Genomic DNA, 21,165 nt, shown 5'->3' with positions numbered 1-21,165 from the left:
CATATGGTCTCACAAGGTGTTTGAGGATCTCATCTCGGTACCTAATGGCAGTCAGGCTACCTCTGGCGAGCACATGGAGGCTGTGCGGCCCCCCAAAGAAATGCCACCCCACACCAGGACTGACCCACCGCCAAACCGGTCATGCTGGAGGTTGTTGCAGGCATCAGAACGTTCTCCAAGGCGTCTCCAGACTGTCACGTCTGTCACATGTGCTCAGTGTGAACCTGCTTTCATCTGTGAAGAGCACAGGGCGCCAGTGGCGAATTTGCCAATCTTGGTATTCTCTGGCAAATGAAAAACGTCCCACATGGTGTTGGGCTGTAAGCACAACCCCTACCTGTGGACGTCAGTCCCTCATACCACCCTCATGGAGTCTGTTTCTGACCGTTTGAGCAGACACATGCACATTTGTGGCCTGCTGGAGGTCATTTTGCAGGCCTCTAGCAGTGCTCCTCCTGCTCCTCCTTGCACAAAGGCGGAGGTAGCGGTCCTGCTGCTGGGTTGTTGCCCTCCTACGGCCTCCTCCACGTCTCCTGATGTACTGGCCTGTCTCCTGGTAGCGCCTCCATGCTCTGGACACTACGCTGACAGACATAGCAAACCTTCTTGCCACAGCTCACATTGATGTGCCATCCTGGATGAGCTGCACTACCTGAGCCACTTGTGTGGGTTGTAGACTCCGTCTCATGCTACCACTAGAGTGAAAGCACCGCAAGCATTCAAGTGACCAAAACATCAGCCAGGAAGCATAGGAACTGAGAAGTGGTCTGTGGTTATCACCTGCAGAACCACTCCTTTATTGGGGGTGTCTTGCTAAATGCCTATAATTTCCACCTGTTGTCTATTCCATTTGCACAACAGCATGTGAAATTTATTGTCAATCAGTGTTGCTGCCTAAGTGGACAGTTTGACTTCACAGAAGTGTGATTGACTTGGAGTTACATTGTGTTGTTTAAGTGTTCCCTTAATTTTTTTGAGCAGTGTATATATACAAAAAAACTGTTTTTCACTTTGTCATTATCGGGTATTGTGTGTAAATTGAGGAAAGAAAATATTTACCTATTTTAGGATAAGGCTATAAGTAACAAAATGTGGAATAATTGAAGTGGTCTGAATAGTTTCAGAATGCACTGTATGCATAATATGGTTCCAAATCGGTTTAACAATAATTTACATGCACATCAAAAAATAGCTGTGTGATGAAGTACGGTCAGGAGCTGTGTTTCTATGGAAACCGCAGCAGGCAGCAGAGGACATCATCACACTGCTTCATAGCGAATACACTGAGTTCCTACAGGACAAGCCACAATACAGCATACCTGCATGCATCTCACCAAGGACAATGAGTCACATTCACTATGAAGGGTGGAAAAGGTCACTTCAACTCAGTGTCAGGCTCTGTTTCAATAATCTGATGATAAGAGTATATTACCTTTAAATCATGATTTACAGTTCAGGATAAAAAATGTGTTCTCTGCAGTGTTTGAGCAAGTTACTTGATGGGAACTGTGACTATAATACTCACTGGTTGTGCTGGAGTATTTAGCCCCGTTGGAGCGTGTGCGGGTGAGGAGCTGCTTCACGGGGGCTCCGACCCCTCTTGTGGCCCCCTGCTTGGCCCCTGTTTCACCCACTGATGTCTTCCTGATAGGCCCAGTTGATTCTGCACTCCTGTTGGAGAAGCCAGGCCGGGTTGTAGGGGTCGTGGTGGAGGACTCGTTGTCACTAGGCGTAGTGAAGGAGCCTGTTCTCTTCCTGGGCATGGCCAAGATGTCCAGTCTGGAGAGGAGCTTCTTCCCATCAGCAGACACCTTGCTGGAGGCACCAATGTGGTCTGAGTTCTGGGACCCCCGGTCTGTCTCAGTTCCCTCGTTGTCAGAAGTCTCTCCCAGACGTGCCCTGCGCAGCATGGATGCCCGGGTGGGCCTTGGTGCTGACAGGCTGTTGGAGCGGATCAGTGCCTGCTGTGCTGCACTCTTGGCGGTCTTCCCATTGTCCTCTTTCTGTAGGGGTGCTATGAGCTTTTTGTTACGGCTGGTGGGGCGGGGACCGGTGTCATGGTCAGAGGCAGTGTCAGGCCAGTGCTGACCAGAACCCTGCTGGCCCTCTGATAGGTCCAGGGAGCCGCGGTTCCCCACGCTGCGCCGCATCTGGAAGCGCTTGGCCTGTTCGGCCTTGCTGCTGGAGTTATCACTGGCTGCCACGTGGCTGCGGCGTTTCTCTGACAGACGCTCGCGGGCCGTGAGCTGGCGGTGGCCCTTCCCCTGGACAGATTGACTGGAGGAAGATCTCTCCTTCTGGAAGCCACCGACGGTCATCCTCTTCTTAGGGCCTGTGGTGACAGGGGTGTTCTTGTTGCTGACCAGGCTGACGGTGCTGGCTGTATCCACATCTGATTCCCCAGACAGAGAGTCGTCCATGTGACTGGAGGAGCCTCCTCTCTTAGAGCTGCGTCCGGAACCTGAGGAAGGGAACGTGACCTCCAGAGAGGAGAGAACAGCGTCTGCTTCTTCCCTGAGGAAGGGCTGTGGGTCCTGGGTCGTCTCTCTCTGCTCAATGTCCCTCAAGGTGGGGTGACTGGAGATGTGTGGGAGCCTCTTGATCTGGACATCATCACTGGGTCGCTCCTTGGTGAAACTCTCCTGCCTGACGAACGAGGAGGACCCCAGGATGTCTTTACTGGGGTCTTTAGAGTCTTTGTCCTGCTGGGAGTGGAGGTTGGGGGCTGAGTTGTTAGGCTTTACGCCCGACCTCCGGGGCTCGTGGCTGCTCAGGTGCCTGATGAGGATGGTGGTGGGGGAGGTTTTGGCAGGGGTGTCTCGCCCCCTCTCAGGCCCCTGAGAAAGAATAGGGCTTCGGGCCAGGTCCGGCTTGCCTGAGCTGCCATCCTCAGACCCAATGTAAAAGGAGGTGGACTTGGTAGACTGAGTCGGAGACAGCTTATCTTGACCCTTATACTGAGGTCCAGTGTCCCCGGGCGAGGTAGTGCCACTCTTCCTCCCCTGGCTCTTCCTGGTCCTCTCCAGCAAAGAGCCATCGTCAGAGCGGCTAGCGTCACTCAGGCTGTCTGGGTCTACATCGTCCTGGACACAAAGACTCTGGGTGTTGTCCTGATGCCGGGGCGTACCACTACTCCTCTCCAGGGTGGGTTCAGGACCTGGGTAGATCAGGATGCTGGGGTTGAGGCTCTCTGGCTTGTCTCTGTCTCCAGGTGGAACCTGGGGAAGCAGCCTCCTGGTCCTACAACTCTGGCTACCCTCTAACTCAGAGTTATCCACGCTGTGGCTAGGTATCAACTGCACATCTAGGAAAGAGAAACATTTTAATTCATGCTTTTTTCTGTTTTCTCACACAAGTTCTGAGCAGAGCGGTCAGTGGTTGCAGATATCTCACCTCCCTCTGCAAATTCCCCTTGAGGTGGAGTAGAGCCCGGTTCTGCATAGCTGTCTGCCAGACTGGCCCAGCGAGAAACCCACTTAGGCCCCTCCTCCTGTGCTGCATTGTTAGCAGACTGCACCTGAAACAGTGGAGGAAACTATATGGGGTTGCATTTTTTTTTAATTTTACCTTTATTTAACTAGGCAAGTCAGTTAAGAACAAATTCTTATTTTCAATAACGGCCTAGGAACAGTGGGTCAACACTGTTCGACAGATTTGTACCTTGTCAGCTCGGGGATTTGAACTTGCAACCTTCCGGTTACTAGTCCAACGCTCTAACCACTAGGCTACCCTGCCACCCTGCATACAACTACACAGAGCACAATGTTGAAGGATAACTATAATTTCAATCTCCTTCCAAGGACAATCCTTACATTGTAAGGAGAGGCACTGTAGAAGCCAAAGGGAGTATCAAGGCAGGACAAATAATTAACGTGCATAGGTTTGGGGTGGAACATGCAAATGTCTTAGATCCCTTATTTCTCCAGTAGCGTAGGACGGTGATGTTACCTGGATGGGGCCTGAGGGGGCCCCACTGAGGGTGGCTGGGTTAAAGCCATGCATAGAAACTGCTGCCATTTGATCCACAGTACTATCGTCACTAGGCCGGAGCATTGCCAGCTCGTCCTTGCCATCATTAATGATGGGTCTATACACTCCGGCACCACTGTACTCTGGTGAGTCGAGGACCCCAAACACCTGTCAGGGAGGGACAGAGCATGCATGAAGTAGGTAGGAGAAGAGATTGGACAATGGGACTTTACAAGGGGAAGAAGGAAGGCTGGGTTGGGAGGGGGTACTGGGTAGGGGGCGGATGTTCAAAGCATGCGTCCGTCAAGGTATTGTCATCAAGGCATTATATGGTTTATTGTAGAATTATACCACTTGTTAGAATCATAGCATTTAATGTCAGAATCCAAAAAGCTACCATACAATAATTACGCGCATGTGAAAAGATCCACCATCAACCCCAAAAAATAATGGTGGTGGCAGAGACTTTAAAAATGAAGAATGGCTACTACAATCTCACCTGGTCGATCATGTTGCGTGCCTCCTCCACCTCTTTGTCCTGGGACTCTGTTTCGATAGTGTATGTGCCGGCATCACTCAGACTGTCCTCTTCCTCGTTTCTCACCACCCTGGAGGCTTTAGGGTCCACTCCACGCAACCCCAGACCCAGGGGCATCTGAGGGGGCAAGGAGTGGGCTGGGGAGGCAGTCTGGACAGGGCTGCGGGAGGGGGGGTGGGAGATGGCTAGGACTGGGGAATGAGGGGCAGGAGTTGGAGAGTAGGAACGTGGCGCAGTGGGTTGCAAGGGGGTGGAGGGATAGGAGATGGAGGAAGGGGGGTCTAAGGGGGACGGAATGTGGGTGCGAGAAGGTGACATCACCATCACCGGGGGAGCGGACATGGGAGGAGGAGACGTCTTATCCCTGGTGGGAGACAAGGCTCTGTGGACTGTATCTTTCATCAGGAACTCTGCTGCAAACTCCTGGGCCAGCTTGGTCTTCTTCCCCACACTGCCAAACGGCTTGATGGTGATGCCAGAGGAGGTGCGAGAGGAAGGCCCAGAACCGGAGGAAGAGGAGGCACTGCCTCCACTCAGGGGCTCCTCCGTCTTCTCTCTCTTCAGGGAGCTAGACCTCTGGGACCCGCCGTGGCCCTGACTCTTCAGAGGAACAGTCACCTGTTGGGTGGGAGGGATGTGGCCGTGCATGGAGTTTGGCCTCTCTCCACCCTTCCTCTGCTCCAGCTTGGCCTTGAGGGCGGAGTAAGAGTCTGCGTGGGCAGGATTGGCCGTGAAGGATTGTGAGCGTTTCTTGCGCGGGTTGTCGTCGAAGAACTCTATGATGAAGGCTTGCTGGGTGAGGGGCTCCTGGGGGCCGGGCTTAGAGGGACCCATGGTGGGGGAGCGAGCCTCAGGCGGGCTTTGAGACAGGGGCCTCTCAGGGGCCACAGGAGAAACTGGGGTCAGTTTGGGAGGGGAAAACTGAGGCTGAGGCTGAAGTAACCTTTGTGACAAAACTGACTGCTGCAACGGAACTGACAGGACTGTTTGGTGTGACTGGACTGACATAACTGACTGCTCAGACTGGATCAATTGGTGTGACTGGACTGTCTGTTGTGTCTGTTGTGACTTGACTAATTGGTATGACAGCACTGTCTGTTGTGACGGTTCCGACAGCTCAGACAGGGAAAGCTTTGACTGGATCGAATGTTGTGACTGGACCCGGTGGTGTGACTTGCTTCGCTTCCCTTTCCCTAAGACCGGGTCCTCAGAATCACTCTGGGTCCCATCGTCATGGTGGTGTCCTAGAAACAGAACCATTCAAACCGCAAATAAGGGACAGGGAACAAATAAACAACCCCTTACAGATTTCTATAATAGATTTATCTAAAAGTACCCCTCTGACCTTTGAGGCTTTTGATGTTGACGGCCTGGTCACTCTTGACACTGTAAACATCCTCACACGTGGGACGTCTCCTCATCATTCTGACATCACTGTGCACCAACCAATCTACCACCTTGCACTCAGCTGACATCACCTCAGTGGGTGTGGTGGCCAGAGTTTTCCCGGACGCCTGCTGCTGCTGCTTCCTCTGGCGTGAGGAGAACTTGGTCACGTGGTCCTTGATCTTGATCTTGCCTGGCGTGCAGTCATCAAACTCTATGGTGAAGGAGGCGTGGCTCTGCACCACAGGGGGACTGGCTGTGGTGGGGGTGGGAGGGGCTTGTGCAGAGGGTGTGTCTGTGTCCTTGGTGGGGATCTCATGGAGCTCTGCCCCCAGGGACTTGGGATGCAGCTGGAACTCCTTGGTAGGGATCTCAAAGTAGCTAGGCTCCCGGTGGTAGGGGAAGATGGACTTGCCCTGATTGTCTCTGTACTCTAACAGGGAGCCATTCACCTCTGGATCTAAGCCTGAACCTTCCTTTGGAATCTCTGGAAACGGATAAAGCACCAATTAGCACCAACAAGCAAATTAAAGGACAACCACAAACCATGTTTTGTTAATCTCTATTCCCTAAAAAGAAACTGGAAACATTTTCACTTGAAATGTTAAGTATTTGAGGGAAAGGACCTCTAGTAACGTGGGACCGACCTGGGTGACCCTCCTCTGGCCTGTGCTGTCCTTTGCCGGCCGCATCCTCCTCCCCCCACCACGAGGGCTGGCCATACAATGGGGTGGGTCGGGAGGTTGGAGCCTCTGAACATGCACGGAAACACACAAACACGCACGCACACGTACGCACGCAAGCACGCAAGCACACACACACACACACACACACACACACACACACACACACACACACACACACACACACACACACACACACACACACACACACACACACACACACACACACACACACACACACACACACACACACACACACATGAGAGAGGAGTAATTTTTCAGAACTGCAGCAGTCATCCATCTACTATTGGTCCACTGGGAGTTTAGAGGAAGAATATTCAAGGTTTGTCTTTACCCCACTAGAATACATCAAATCACCAGACTGCAGGAAAATGATAGAATCCATCTCTAAGCTAGATACTATGGGAGCACTGGTAGCAAACCCAAATGAAGATAAAGTATGTTAGATATTACACCCTATGGATCTGTTCTTTCTTCAGTATCAGATTTATTTCATATACCCTATCATCATTCAACCCATGTTTCCACTCAGGGTTTCTTTTTATACCTTTTGAAGCTAATCAAGACAAGTGCTAACATCAGACACGCATAAGGCGTGTTATTTATGACACAGTATTTCATCCAGTGTGTCCAACCCATCCAGTGGAAGTCCTTTAGGCAGTGTTTATTCAGGGTTTTATCTGAGCACAGAGGCTGCCGTAAACAAGGAGATTAACTCTGCGTTGATTTGAGTGTGGATTCAGCTATATTCCAGAGATTTATATGTATGTCATCACAGCATCGCAGGGCAAGCAAAATGTTTTTCAGGGACAACACATCAGCAGGAGAGGGCACAACGCAGCCTATCCTGATAAAGCTGTTGAATCAGCGTCCACTAGTCAATAGGTAATGTTTATGGCTTCTTGGATGAAATGACCCCTCTGGCAGAGAGCTTGACAGGGGTATGCCAGTGTGAATAACATAGAGTAACATAGAGCAAATATCAAGCAGGCCGTAAGTGCTGAACTGTGACTATGGGTGCTGCAGCTGTCACCATGGAGACGTTATATGACCAAATGCAGCCGCCAGAGGGGGAGAGGGTGGCAGAGAGAGGGATGGTGAGGGGGGGAGGGGTGACAAAGAGGTGGAGGGGAACATGTTCTGACTGAAAGAGGTTGAGCTGACGCTGACATCATAGTCAAAGGACAGGGACGTTTTAATTTTCTTTAGAGGAGCAAAGCAAGGCTAAAATACTCATGATCCTCACACACCATACCATTCCAGGTATTAGTGAGTCACAATTGATAAGCAGAATGATCAAACTTATTCAATCTAGGATATTCTGCCAAGTTAAACAGCTGTGTCATTAAGCAGTGGCATGATGAAGCGAAAGCAAGCAAGGTCATGTTTAACGTAGCATGGTGACCCAATTCCCAGAGTTGTCTTGAGCTCAAAGATAATATCAAAGTATGTAGCTATCCAAACAGGTATATCAATATGAGCACTACATGTATCTAGACCCCCCCCCCCCTACCCCAGGATGTGATGAGCTTTGTTGAGAGAGAAAAATATACAGAGGGAATATATGGTGGAATAGCATTTAAACAGGTTTGAAGCCTTCACTAACACTTACCTTGAGACAGAGATTTCCTTTCTGTCTTCTCTAGCTTGGACTCCAGGTGCTCAGCCATCTTCCCCTCTGAGGCCTTCAGACCCAACTGCAGCTGGCTGGTGTATTTCTCATGCTGAAACAGTAGGAGGCACAACACAACTCAAGTTGCCAAAGAGAGTAAAGTGAATTGATGGTAGACTAGAACTGTCTGAAAAGCTAGTCCAGGTTAGGGTTTAGTGTTTTATTATAGTTGATGTTAGCATTAGCATAGAAAGCTTACCTTGAGTGCCTCCTCTGGGACTTTGTGTTGGCTCCTTTCTAGGATGTACACATGGGAATGTAAATACTAGGTTAAGGCAATAGCCAATCACATCACAGGCAAACATTTCAATGAAATTCCAACGCTGATGTTTATATAGGTTATTATGCATACATGGCACAAGAATTATGCATTTATGACATGCGTGAGGAAAAAGGATATCATATCCGAAGCGAATGACATCAGACAGTTTGAGGGTGATGTAGGTTTGGTCTGGGATCCTCAGGTCATTCACAAAGGTCTAGAGGGGAACACAACATAGTTGGTTGTTACTGTAAACTGGAGATACTGAATGAAGAATGAAGACAACAGTCTCCATGAGGTACTGGGATAGACACTGTGCACCACTCACCTTCAACAATTAACACAAGAGCAATAGTGTCAGTGGTATTTCAGTCCAGTACAGAAGAGTAACTGTATGGTTAAGGCCAGGGAAACATAGTGGCAAAACCCACTGTACCACATACAGTGCCTTGCGAAAGTATTCGGCCCCCTTGAACTTTGCGACCTTTTGCCACATTTCAGGCTTCAAACATAAAGATATAAAACTGTATTTTTTGTGAAGAATCAACAACAAGTGGGACACAATCATGAAGTGGAACGACATTTAATGGATATTTCAAACTTTTTTAACAAATCAAAAACTGAAAAATTGGGCGTGCAAAATTATTCAGGCCCCTTAAGTGAATACTTTGTAGCGCCACCTTTTGCTGCGATTACAGCTGTAAGTCGCTTGGGGTATGTCTCTATCAGTTTTGCACATCGAGAGACTGACATTTTTTCCCATTCCTCCTTGCAAAACAGCTCGAGCTCAGTGAGGTAGGATGGAGAGCATTTGTGAACAGCAGTTTTCAGTTCTTTCCACAGATTCTCGATTGGATTCAGGTCTGGACTTTGACTCCATCAGGTTTTCTTCCAGAATGGTCCTGTATTTGGCTCCATCCATCTTCCCATCAATTTTAAACATCTTCCCTGTCCCTGCTGAAGAAAAGCAGGCCCAAACCATGATGCTGCCACCACCATGTTTGACAGTGGGGATGGTGTGTTCAGGGTGATGAGCTGTGTTGCTTTTACGCCAAACATAACGTTTTGCATTGTTGCCAAAAAGTTCAATTTTGGTTTCATCTGACCAGAGCACCTTCTTCCACATGTTTGGTGTGTCTCCCAGGTGGCTTGTGGCAAACTTTAAACGACACTTTTTATGGATATCTTTAAGAAATGGCTTTCTTCTTGCCACTCTTCCATAAAGGCCAGATTTGTGCAATATACGACTGATTGTTGTCCTATGGACAGAGTCTCCCACCTCAGCTGTAGATCTCTGCAGTTCATCCAGAGTGATCATGGGCCTCTTGGCTGCATCTCTGATCAGTCTTCTCCTTGTATGAGCTGAAAGTTTAGAGGGACGGCCAGGTCTTGGTAGATTTGCAGTGGTCTGATACTCCTTCCATTTCAATATTATCGCTTGCACAGTGCTCCTTGGGATGTTTAAAGCTTGGGAAATCTTTTTGTATCCAAATGCGGCTTTAAACTTCTTCACAACAGTATCTCGGACCTGCCTGGTGTGTTCCTTGTTCTTCATGATGCTCTCGGCGCTTTTAACGGACCTCTGAGACTATCACAGTGCAGGTGCATTTATACGGAGACTTGATTACACACAGGTGGATTGTATTTATCATCATTAGTCATTTAGGTCAACATTGGATCATTCAGAGGTCCTCACTGAACTTCTGGAGAGAGTTTGCTGCACTGAAAGTAAAGGGGCTGAATAATTTTGCACGCCCAATTTTTCAGTTTTTGATTTGTTAAAAAAGTTTGAAATATCCAATAAATGTCGTTCCACTTCATGATTGTGTCCCACTTGTTGTTGATTCTTCACAAAAAAATACAGTTTTATATCTTTATGTTTGAAGCCTGAAATGTGGCAAAAGGTCGCAAAGTTCAAGGGGGCCGAATACTTTCGCAAGGCACTGTAGAAAGAGAAAACAACTGGAGATGTAATGATGCACATGATGCATGATAGATATTTTTTATTGTCACATACACCAGATGGTTGCAGTGAAGTAGGTTGTTTTACAGGGTCAGTCATAGTGGTACAGCACCCCTGGAGCAAATTTGGGGGGGAAGTGCCTTGCTCAAGGTCACATCAACACATTTTTCACCTTGTTGGCTCGGGTATTCAAACCAGCAACCTTTCGGTTACGGGCCCAACGCTCTAACCACTAGGCTGCCCCAGGTAGTTACAGACAATTAGATACAGGCCCTTAGCCTAACTGTAGCGCAGTGCTAGTTGGACATGATCAATCCAGTCCAGTGAAAGCTACTTGGAATGTTTCCGCCTACTACGGAGGGAAGTCTGCATCAGCAGCAAAACAAACGGCTCCCTGAAATATCTAACAGCTAGCCTCCCGCTCCGAACCAAATGTTTCCCATCTCACAGCACTATCTGGAGGCCTTTACCATTTAAAAGGAAAATATTTCCTTGACTGTTTAGTAAAATGGCCTCAGCAACAACTTTTGGACCGCAGTTGTCATGTTGCATGTACGTAATCATAACAAGCAAAGACACAGCATTTACATCATTACTGCACAGTAGCCTACGTTTCAGCGGACAGAAAATAATAAACTATCTTCAGATAGAAGCTTAACCCTGCTTATTTTAGCTAGCATTAACTTACATATGTAAAAGAGATAAGTGCCATTAAGTGCTTGCTTAAGCTGGTTATCTACGATGCCAGGCTTAGAACTACTTAATAGAATACTGAAACATATAGGGACTTTCTGATATAATTCTGTCTTTGTGTATAGTAAGAGAGGAGAGTCCTTGTACCAAAGACAGAAAGGAATACCATTTCAACTTTTCCCTGCCCCTCCCTCCCGTGGATACTCACTCCATTGAGGCTGCCCAGGTCCTTGACCAGGTGCTCATTTGTAGCAGGGTTGTAGTTGATGACGGCGTGCTGCTTGTCCACACTTCGAGACTGAAAGAGATAAGAGAGAACCATGGATGGTTACTTAAAGAGTAGGTTTACTTCACCTGTACCCTACAATTATAATCTGTTTTCAAATAATGCAATACTACATGAATAAGTACCATTATTACATATATAGGACAGTGACTGGAATTCCTCACAATTACTGATACAATTTGGAAGACTATTTTTAATACTCAGCAATATCTCCATTACTCGTATGAAGTAAGCAACATGTCAACACTGTGTATGATACTCAATACTCTCATGCTTGGAAGTTTATGGGTACAGGTGCATATGTACAATAGTTATTCTGCACTTCATTCAGTCCCTATTGGAACCACTGGAACTGAACCAAGTGCAAACTTGGGCCAAGAAGCTATGTAGCTCAACTACATGTGAGGGAAAGACTTAATTCAACACGAGCTACATTCAATACAGTTCACCATAACACGCCTCATCAAACTAAGCCACGTGGCATCCATTTCACCACACATGATTTATTTTGTTTGTGAGACTTGACTATGCAGAGTTAGAGTACTCTCGCAACCATAGACCCATTTAAGGATAAATAATTCAATTATACCGTACTATGTTAAAGCCTTGTCGCATTCTGTGTCTTTGTCTCAGGAATGTGAGAGATGCATGCCCAACAGGCCTCTACAGAGGTAAGTGAACTGGAGGATGACTCACTAGACATGGCTGGCTTATTTCTTCATTTTTTTTTTTGTATTTGTATTTTTGTAATAGTTTTGCACTTTTAGACACATTAGCATTTCGCTGCACCCGCTTTAACATAAGCTAATCTGTGTACGCTACAAAAACGCTGATTTGATTTACATGTAGATAATGAATGGTATCTCGTGGTATTTGGTGAATTGTATGAATGATGAGGAAAATATACTCTACATTCACATCCTCCTACTAACAATTGTGCCTGAACAGAACGTCCTCATAATGAAAACCGGTGATTACCAGTGACTGAGCTCTCTCGCTCCTATTTACCTACTCCAACATGACACTTCAAACAGGGCCAGCCATACATCGATCTCTTTCATCACAGGACTTTCTGTTGAAATTCATGTCTTTATTCATCCCTCCCTCCATCCCTCCATTATACGGACTCACATGCCAACTGAATGTGAACAACAAAGGTCAGACCCTAGGAGGTGCCTGGCTGTGCAGTGTGCACTAATGCAATGGCAAGCTTTGTCTTGATGGTCACTCATAAAGAGCAGTGTTTCTCAATACATTTCCCACCAACAAACCAAGTTCATGAGTACAGTACTAAACAGTGGGCCAAGTCAGTTGAAAAAGATATCCCTACTATGATGCGTGATAAGCCTAGACAGTGGAAGGAAAAGGGAAATGCTACAATGGGGTCTCTTCCAGGAAGTGAAATGGGTCAGAGACAAACTCAACCACCACATGACAGGAGTCATTCTCCAGACAAGTATGCAGAGAGCTTCGGACAGTGACCTGAAGCATTCTGCCTAGCCAAGTTGCTGGGTTAGTTGCAAAAATCACTGTTAAACACATAGTGATGAAAGACTTAGTGACACTGAAGCCTGATACAATAGACAAAGGATGGTAGTTATGATCCACCTCAGATGGGGGCCCCATAAGACTGAACTAAATACTATATGGCAGTCATGGCACTAAAATGGCTAAGTGTCCACAATAGCAGTCTCTTAAAACTGTATCACAACCGCCCGTGATTGGGAGTCCCATAGGGTGGCGCACAATTGGCCCAGCGTCGTCTGGGTTTGGCCGGCATTGTAAATAAGAATTTGTTCTTAACTGACTTGCCTAGTTAAATAAAATAAAAATGAAATAAAACAGTACCTTTTTGAACACACATTGTATCTGATTTTAATGAATTATAAAATCATGACCAATAATCCAGTTAAATAAAATGGTGTAACTGCACCAGTGTGTCATATATTCAAAACAGTGTTTTGAGCTACACAATAACATCATTGTTGCCAGATGTATGAGGTAGCTTTCACCTCTAAACAAAAAGGGGGGTGATGAATAGTGCTGGCCTCAGTCACAGACACTGCTGTGCCTCGGTAGGTAGGACAAAGGCCGATTATCTGTGGCCAACAATATGGAGGGGGTGTAAATTACACACAACATGGGGAAGAGAAGGCCTTTCTCTGCTACAGAGGGGTCCAGGAGGATGAGAAGACTTTAAGTGCAGGTATGGAGAAAGATATGGATGGCAACAATTTTTCACAATACAAGCTGGGTTTAGATACAAAGAGCAGGTGAGGAAGCATTAGTCCTATAACACAATATTATACTGGGATAGCAACAGGCCCACCATTCGCTGTGTGAGGAAAAAGTCCACCTCAGCTGTTGCTATAGGCAACGGCTGGCCAGATCAGAGGAAGCTGCAGGGCTGACAGCTCTGCATCGTCGGGATCTACAAACTGGTGCCACGGCAACTGCCAGGGACTATATATATATATATATATTTTAGATATACTTTGTATCTAAACCCAGCTTGTATTGTGAAAAATTGTTGCCATCCATATCTTTATATAGACTGCTCAAAAAAATAAAGGGAACACTAAAATAACACATCCTAGATCTGAATGAATGAAATGTTCTTATTAAATACTTGTTTCTTTACATAGTTGAATGTGCTGACAACAAAATCACACAAAAATTATCAATGGAAATCAAATTTATCAACCCATGGAGGTCTGGATTTGGAGTCACACTCAAAATCAAAGTGGAAAACCACACTACAGGCTGATCCAACATTGATGTAATGTCCTTAAAACAAGTCAAAATGAGGCTCAGTAGTGTGTGTGGCCTCCACGTGCCTGCATGCTTCTGATGAGATGGCGGATGGTCTCCTGAGGGATCTCCTCCCAGACCTGGACTAAAGCATCCGCCAACTCCTGGACAGTCTGTGGTGTAACGTGGCGTTGGTGGATGGAGCGAGACATGATGTCCCAGATGTGCTCAATTGGATTCAGGTCTGGGGAACAGGCGGGCCAGTCCATAGCATCAATACCTTCCTCTTGCAGGAACTGCTGACACACTCCAGCCACATGAGGTCTAGCATTGTCTTGCAGTAGGAGGAACCCAGGATATGGTCTCACAAGGTGTCTGAGGATCTCATCTCGGTACCTAATGGCAGTCAGGCTACCTCTGGCGAGCACATGGAGGGCTGTGCGGCCCCCCAAAGAAATGCCACGACTGACCCACCGCCAAACCGGTCATGCTGGAGGATGTTGCAGGCAGCAGAACGTTCTCCACCGTGTCTCCTGACTGTCACGTCTGTCACATGTGCTCAGTGTGAACCTGCTTTCACAGGGCGCCAGTGGCGAATTTGCCAATCTTGGTGTTCTCTGGCAAATGCCAAACGTCCTGCACGGTGTTGTGCTGTAAGCACAACCCCCACCTGTGGACGTCGGACCCTCATACCACCCTCATGGAGTCTGTTTCTGACCGTTTGAGCAGACACATGCACATTTGTGGCCTGCTGGAGGTCATTTTGCAGGGCTCTGGCAGTGCTCCTCCTTGCACAAAGGCGGAGGTAGCGGTCCTGCTGCTGGGTTGTTGCCCTCCTACGGCCTCCTCCACGTCTCCTGATGTACTGGCCTGTCTCCTGGTAGGGCCTCCATGCTCTGGAGCCTACGCTGACAGACACAGCAAACCTTCTTGCCACATCTCGCATTGATGATGTGCCATCCTGGATGAGCTGCACTACCTGAGCCACTTGTGTGGGTTGTAGACTCTGTCTCATGCTACCGCTAGAGTGAAAGCACCGCCAGCATTCAAAAGTGACCAAAACATCAGCCAGGAAGCATAGGAACTGAGAAGTGGTCTGTGGTCCCCACCTGCAGAACCACTCCTTTATTGGGGGTGTCTTGCTAAATGCCTATAATTTCCACCTGTTGTCTATTCCATTTGCACAACAACATGTGAAATGTATTGTCAATCAGTGTTGGTTCCTAAGTGGACAGTTTGATTTCACAGAAGTGTGATTGACTTGGAGTTACATGGTGTTGTTTAAGTGTTCCCTTTATTTTTTTTGAGCAGTGTATATATATATATATATATTTATATATATATATATATAACTTAATATGTATATATATATATATATATATATATACAGTGGGGAGAACAAGTATTTGATATACTGCCGATTTTGCAGGTTTTCCTACTTACAAAGCATGTAGAGGTCTGTAATTTTTTATCATAGGTACACTTCAACTGTGAGAGACATAAAATCACATTGTATGATTTTTAAGCAATTAATTTGCATTTTATTGCATGACATAAGTATTTGATACATCAGAAAAGCAGAACTTAATATTTGGTACAGAAACCTTTGTTTGCAATTACAGAGATCATACGTTTCCTGTAGTTCTTGACCAGGTTTGCACACACTGCAGCAGGGATTTTGGCCCACTCCTCCATACAGACCTTCTCCAGATCCTTCAGGTTTCGGGGCTGTCGCTGGGCAATACGGACTTTCAGCTCCCTCCAAAGATGTTCTATTGGGTTCAGGTCTGGAGACTGGCTAGGCCACTCCAGGACCTTGAGATGCTTCTTACGGAGTCACTCCTTAGTTGCCCTGGCTGTGTGTTTTGGGTCGTTGTCATGCTGGAAGACCCAGCCACGACCCATCTTCAATGCTCTTACTGAGGGAAGGAGTTTGTTGGCCAAGATCTCGCGATACATGGCCCCATCCATCCTCCCCTCAATACGGTGCAGTCGTCCTGTCCCCTTTGCAGAAAAGCATCCCCAAAGAATGATGTTTCCACCTCCATGCTTCATGGTTGGGATGGTGTTCTTGGGGTTGTACTCATCCTTCTTCTTCCTCCAAACACGGTGAGTGGAGTTTAGACCAAAAAGCTCTAGTTTTGTCTCATCAGACCACATGACCTTCTCTCATTCCTCCTCTGGATCATCCAGATGGTCATTGGCAAACTTCAGACAGGCCTGGACATGCGCTGGCTTGAGCAGGGGGACCTTGCGTGAGCTGCAGGATTTTAATCCATGACGGCGTAGTGTTACTAATGGTTTTCTTTGAGACTGTGGTCCCAGCTCTTTTCAGGTCATTGACCAGGTCCTGCCGTGTAGTTCTGGGCTGATCCCTCACCTTCCTCATGATCATTGATGCCCCACGAGGTGAGATCTTGCATGGAGCCCCAGACAGAGTGATTGACCGTCATCTTGAACTTCTTCCATTTTCGAATAATTGTGCCAACAGTTGTTGCCTTCTCACCAAGCTGCTTGCCTATTGTCCTGTAGCCCATCCCAGCCTTGTGCAAGGTCTACAATTTTATCCCTGATGTCCTTACACAGCTCTCTGGTCTAGGCCATTGTGGAGAGGTTGGAGTCTGTTTGATTGAGTGTGTGGACAGGTGTCTTTTATACAGGTAACGAGTTCAAACAGGTGCAGATAATACAGGTAATGAATGGAGAACAGGGGGGCTTCTTAAAGAAAAAACGAACACGTCTGTGAGAGACGGAATTCTTACTGGTTGGTAGGTGATCAAAAACTTATGTCATGCAATAAAATGCAAATTAATTACTTAAAAATCTCTCACAGTTGAAGTGTACCTATGATAAAAATGACAGACCTCTACATGCTTTGTAAGTAGGAAAACCTGAAAAATAGGCAGTGTATCAAATACTTGTTCTCCCCACTGTATATATATACACTGTGCTCTAATGGCCTCTTTTTCACTGCAGTTCTGGTTCAAGACAACTGGATGACTGGTTAATCTTTCTAAAGGTGTCTTTAGAAAGATTAACCAGAGTGTATCTTTTGTATTGAAATCCAGGTGTTGATTTTTGGAATATCCAGGGCTGAGGCTTTGACTGACAAAAGGCTGACACATATAATAGAAAAGCCAATAAAAAAAGTGTCTAATTCAAAGTCCAGTCGTGTCTTTCACAGTACAGTTGTCTGAGCTATGCAGTGAAATGGGACACCAATCTGGCTATAAATAGCAGTATGTAAATAACACTGTTGCTGTTCCACCCACATATCAATAAGGTAGTGATCTCCAGCCGACAGACAGAGCACTAGCCCTAACCGGACGACAACCAATTTCGACATACAGTACACCATCTCATTAAACATCCCAACATAAGAGTCCTTTGTTGAGAGGCGTATGCTTCCTGATTTCTGTGATGCTTGATGTCCATTTCCCCTTCTTGCTGCCCCTTCCTACAGTATGGTAGTCAATCAGATTGTTCTAAAAAAGGTTTTAGCATAACACAGCCCATGCACCCATTATTTTAGAGGGCCTTCAGAAAGTATTCACACCCCTTATCTTTTTCAAAATTGTGTTTGGTTACAGCCTGAATTTAAAATTAAATTGAGTTTTTTTTATTTTATCACTGGCCTACACACAATACCCCATAATGTCAAAGTGGAATTATGGTTTTTGAAATGTATTAACATTTATTCAAAATTAAAAGCTGAAATGTCTTGAGTCAATAAGTATTGACCCCTTTGTTATGGCAAATTTGAAATATGTCCAGGAGGTAAATTAGGCTTAAAGCTGCAATATGTAACTTTTTGGGCGACACTACCAAATTCACATTGACAAGTGAGTTATAGATCTGTCAGTCTCATTGAAAGCAAGTCTAGGAAGCTGTAGATCTGTTCTATTTGCTATTTCTATGCTTCCTATTCTTAAGTTTTGTTTTTGCATCTTTTACTTTTGGTTTTGTACACCAGCTTAAAACAGCTGAAAATACAATATTTTAGGTTATTGAAAGGATATTTTTTATTTTTTATTTTACAGCGGTTTAGATGGTACAATGATTCTCTACACTGTATTCTCTATTGTTTGTTTAGTCACATACACTGAAATTAGGCTAACTATTCGAATTTTACCAATCAGGAAATGGCAGAGGTAGTTCTGCATATTGTAGCTTTAACAAGTCACATAAGTTGCATGGACCCACACATACAATTAACGGTAAGGTCCCTTCGTCGAGCAGTGAATTTAAAAAAAACAGATTCAACCACAAAGGGAGGTTTTCCAATGCCTCACAAGAATGGCACCTATTGGTAGATACATTCTTTTTAAAGCAGACATGGAATATTTATTTGAGCATGGTGAAGTTACTAATTAGACTTTGGATGCTGTATCAATAAACCCAGTCACAACAAAGATACAGGCGCCCATCCTAACTCAGTCGCCGAAGAGGAAGGAAACCAACCGTTCAGGAATTTCATCATGAGGCCAATGGTGACTTTAAAATAGTGACAGAGATGAATGGCTCTGATAGTTTTCTCCTATCATTGTAGTTACTCCACAATACTGTACAGAATAAAAATATATAAATATATAAATTAATATTGAAAAATATGTGGCTAAGAAATTAGCTTTTTGTCTTGAATAAAAAGTGTTATGTTTGGGGCAAATCCAATACAACAAATTACTGAGTACCACTTCATATTTTCAAGCATAGCGGTGGCTGCATCATGTTATGGTAATGCTTGTAATTGTTAAGGACTGGAGAGTTTCAGGATAAAAAATAAATGGAATGGAGCTAAGCACAAGAAAAATCCTAGAGGAATCATCACTGGGAGATTAATGCACCTTTCAGCAGGACAATAACCTGAAACACAAGGCCAAATCTACACTGGAAATGCTTACCTAGAAGACAGTGAATATTCCTGAGTGGCCAAGTTACAGTTTTGACTTAAATATACTTGAAAACTATGGCAAGGCCTACAAATGGTTGCCTAGCGATGATCAACAAACAATTTGACAGAGTTTGAAGAATTTTGAAAAGAATAATGGGCAAATGTTGCATAATCCAGGTGTGGATTAGAAACTCTCCAAGAAAGACTCAGAGCTGTAATCGCTGCCAAAGTTGTTTCTACAAAGTATTGACTCAGGGATGTAAATACAGTTAAAGTCTGAAGTTTACAAACACTTAGGTTGGAGTCATTAAAAGTCGTTTTTCAACCATTCCACAAATTTCTTGTTAACAAACTATAGTTTCGGCAAGTTGGTTAGGACATCTACTTTGTCCATGACACAAGTAATTTTTCCAACAATTGTTTACAGACAGATTATTTCACTTATAACTCACTGTCTCACAATTCCAGTGGGTCAGAAGTTTACATACGCTAAATTGACAGTGCCCTTAACTAGCTTGGAAAATTCCAGAAAATTATGTCATGGCTTTAGAAGCTTCTGATAGGCTAATTGACATAATTTGAGTCAATTGGAGGTGTACCTGTGGATGTATTTCAAGGCCTACCTTCAAACTCAGTGCCTCTTTGCTTGACATCATGGGAAAATCAAAAGAAATCAGCCAAGACCTCAGAAAAAAATTGTGGACCTCCACACCTCCACAGTCTGGTCCATCCTTGGGAACAATTTCCAAACGCTTGAAGGTACCACATTCATCTTTACAAACAATAGTAAGCAAGTATAAACACCATGGGACCAGGCAGCCGTCATACCGCTCAGGAAGGAGACGCGTTCTGTCTCCTAGAGATGAACGTACTTGGGTGCGAAAAGTGCAAATCAATCCCAGAACAACAGCAAAGGACCTTGTGAAGATGCTGGAGGAAACAGGTACAAAAGTATCTATATCCACAGTAAAATGAGTCCTATATCGACATAACCTGAAAGGCCGCTCAGCAAGGAAGAAGCCACTGCTCCAAAACCGCCATAAAAAGCCAGACTACGGTTTACAACTGCACATGGGGACAAAGATCATACTTTTTGGAGAAATGTTCTCTAGTCTGATGAAACAAAAATAGAACTGTTTGGCCATAATGACCATCGTTATGTTTGGAGGAAAAAGGGGGATGCTTGCAAGCTGAAGAACACCATCCCAACCCTGAATCACGGGGGTGGCAGCATTATGTTGTGGGGGTGCTTTGCTGCAGGAGGGACTGGTGCACTTCACAAAATAGATGGCATCAAGAGGTAGGAAAATTATGTCGATATATTGAAGCAACATCTCAAGACATCAGGCAGGAAGCTAAAGCTTGCTCGCAAATGGGTCTTCCAAATGGACAATGACCCTAAGCATACTTACAAAGTTGTGTCAAAATGGCTTAAGGACAACAAAGTCAAGGTATTGGAGTGACCATCACAAAGCCCTGACCTCAATCCCATAGAACATTTGTGGGCAGAACGGAAAAAGCGTGTGCGAGCAAGGAGGCCTACAAACTTGACTCAGTTACACAAGCTCTGTCAGGAGGAATGGGACAAAATTCACCCAACTTATTGTGGGAAGCTTGTGGAAGGCTACCCGAAATGTTTGACCCAAGTTAAATAATTTAAAGGCAATGCTACCAAATACTAATTGAGTTTATGTAAACTTTTGACCCACTAGGAATGTGATGAAAGAATTAAAAGCTGAAATAAATAATTATCTCTACTATTATTCTGATATTTCACATTCTTAAAATAAAGTGGTGATCCTAACTGACCTAAGACAGGGAATTTTTACTAGGATTAAATGTCAGGAATTGTAAAAAACTGAGTTTAAATATATTTGGCTAAGGTGTATGTAAACTTCAGACTTCTACTGTACATATGTAAATGACATATTTCTGTATTTCATTTTCAATATATTTGCTAAAATTTCTGAAGACATGTTTTCACTTTGTCATTATGGAGTATTGTGAGTAGATGAGTGATATCAAAATAAATGTAATCAATTTTTAATTC

At 45.3% G+C, this 21,165-nt stretch overlaps 1 protein-coding gene across 4 annotated transcripts in view; it reads right to left on the bottom strand.

Moving 5' to 3' along the window:
• The window catches only part of LOC110522307 (centrosomal protein of 170 kDa protein B), a 32,313-nt gene that overhangs the window by 6,974 nt on the left and 4,174 nt on the right, over nucleotides 1-21,165 (bottom strand). For 3 of the 4 annotated variants that reach the window (XM_036975890.1, XM_036975888.1, XM_036975889.1), the window contains exons 3-12: nucleotides 11,396-11,485; nucleotides 8,670-8,748; nucleotides 8,469-8,527; nucleotides 8,210-8,321; nucleotides 6,541-6,645; nucleotides 5,853-6,380; nucleotides 4,469-5,751; nucleotides 3,949-4,137; nucleotides 3,394-3,517; nucleotides 1,526-3,304 (exon numbers count right to left, since the gene is read on the bottom strand). In XM_036975890.1, coding sequence (XP_036831785.1) covers nucleotides 1,526-3,304; nucleotides 3,394-3,517; nucleotides 3,949-4,137; nucleotides 4,469-5,751; nucleotides 5,853-6,380; nucleotides 6,541-6,645; nucleotides 8,210-8,321; nucleotides 8,469-8,527; nucleotides 8,670-8,748; nucleotides 11,396-11,485 — 4,348 coding nt within the window. The remainder of the gene's footprint in view (nucleotides 1-1,525; nucleotides 3,305-3,393; nucleotides 3,518-3,948; nucleotides 4,138-4,468; nucleotides 5,752-5,852; nucleotides 6,381-6,540; nucleotides 6,646-8,209; nucleotides 8,322-8,468; nucleotides 8,528-8,669; nucleotides 8,749-11,395; nucleotides 11,486-21,165) is intronic. The other variant, XM_036975891.1, reaches the window with a different exon arrangement.

The sequence above is a fragment of the Oncorhynchus mykiss genome, chromosome 4 (genome assembly GCF_013265735.2).
Source record: "Oncorhynchus mykiss isolate Arlee chromosome 4, USDA_OmykA_1.1, whole genome shotgun sequence".
NCBI classification, from domain to species: Eukaryota; Metazoa; Chordata; class Actinopteri; order Salmoniformes; family Salmonidae; genus Oncorhynchus; species Oncorhynchus mykiss.
This window is presented reverse-complemented; position numbering and strand designations above follow the sequence as displayed.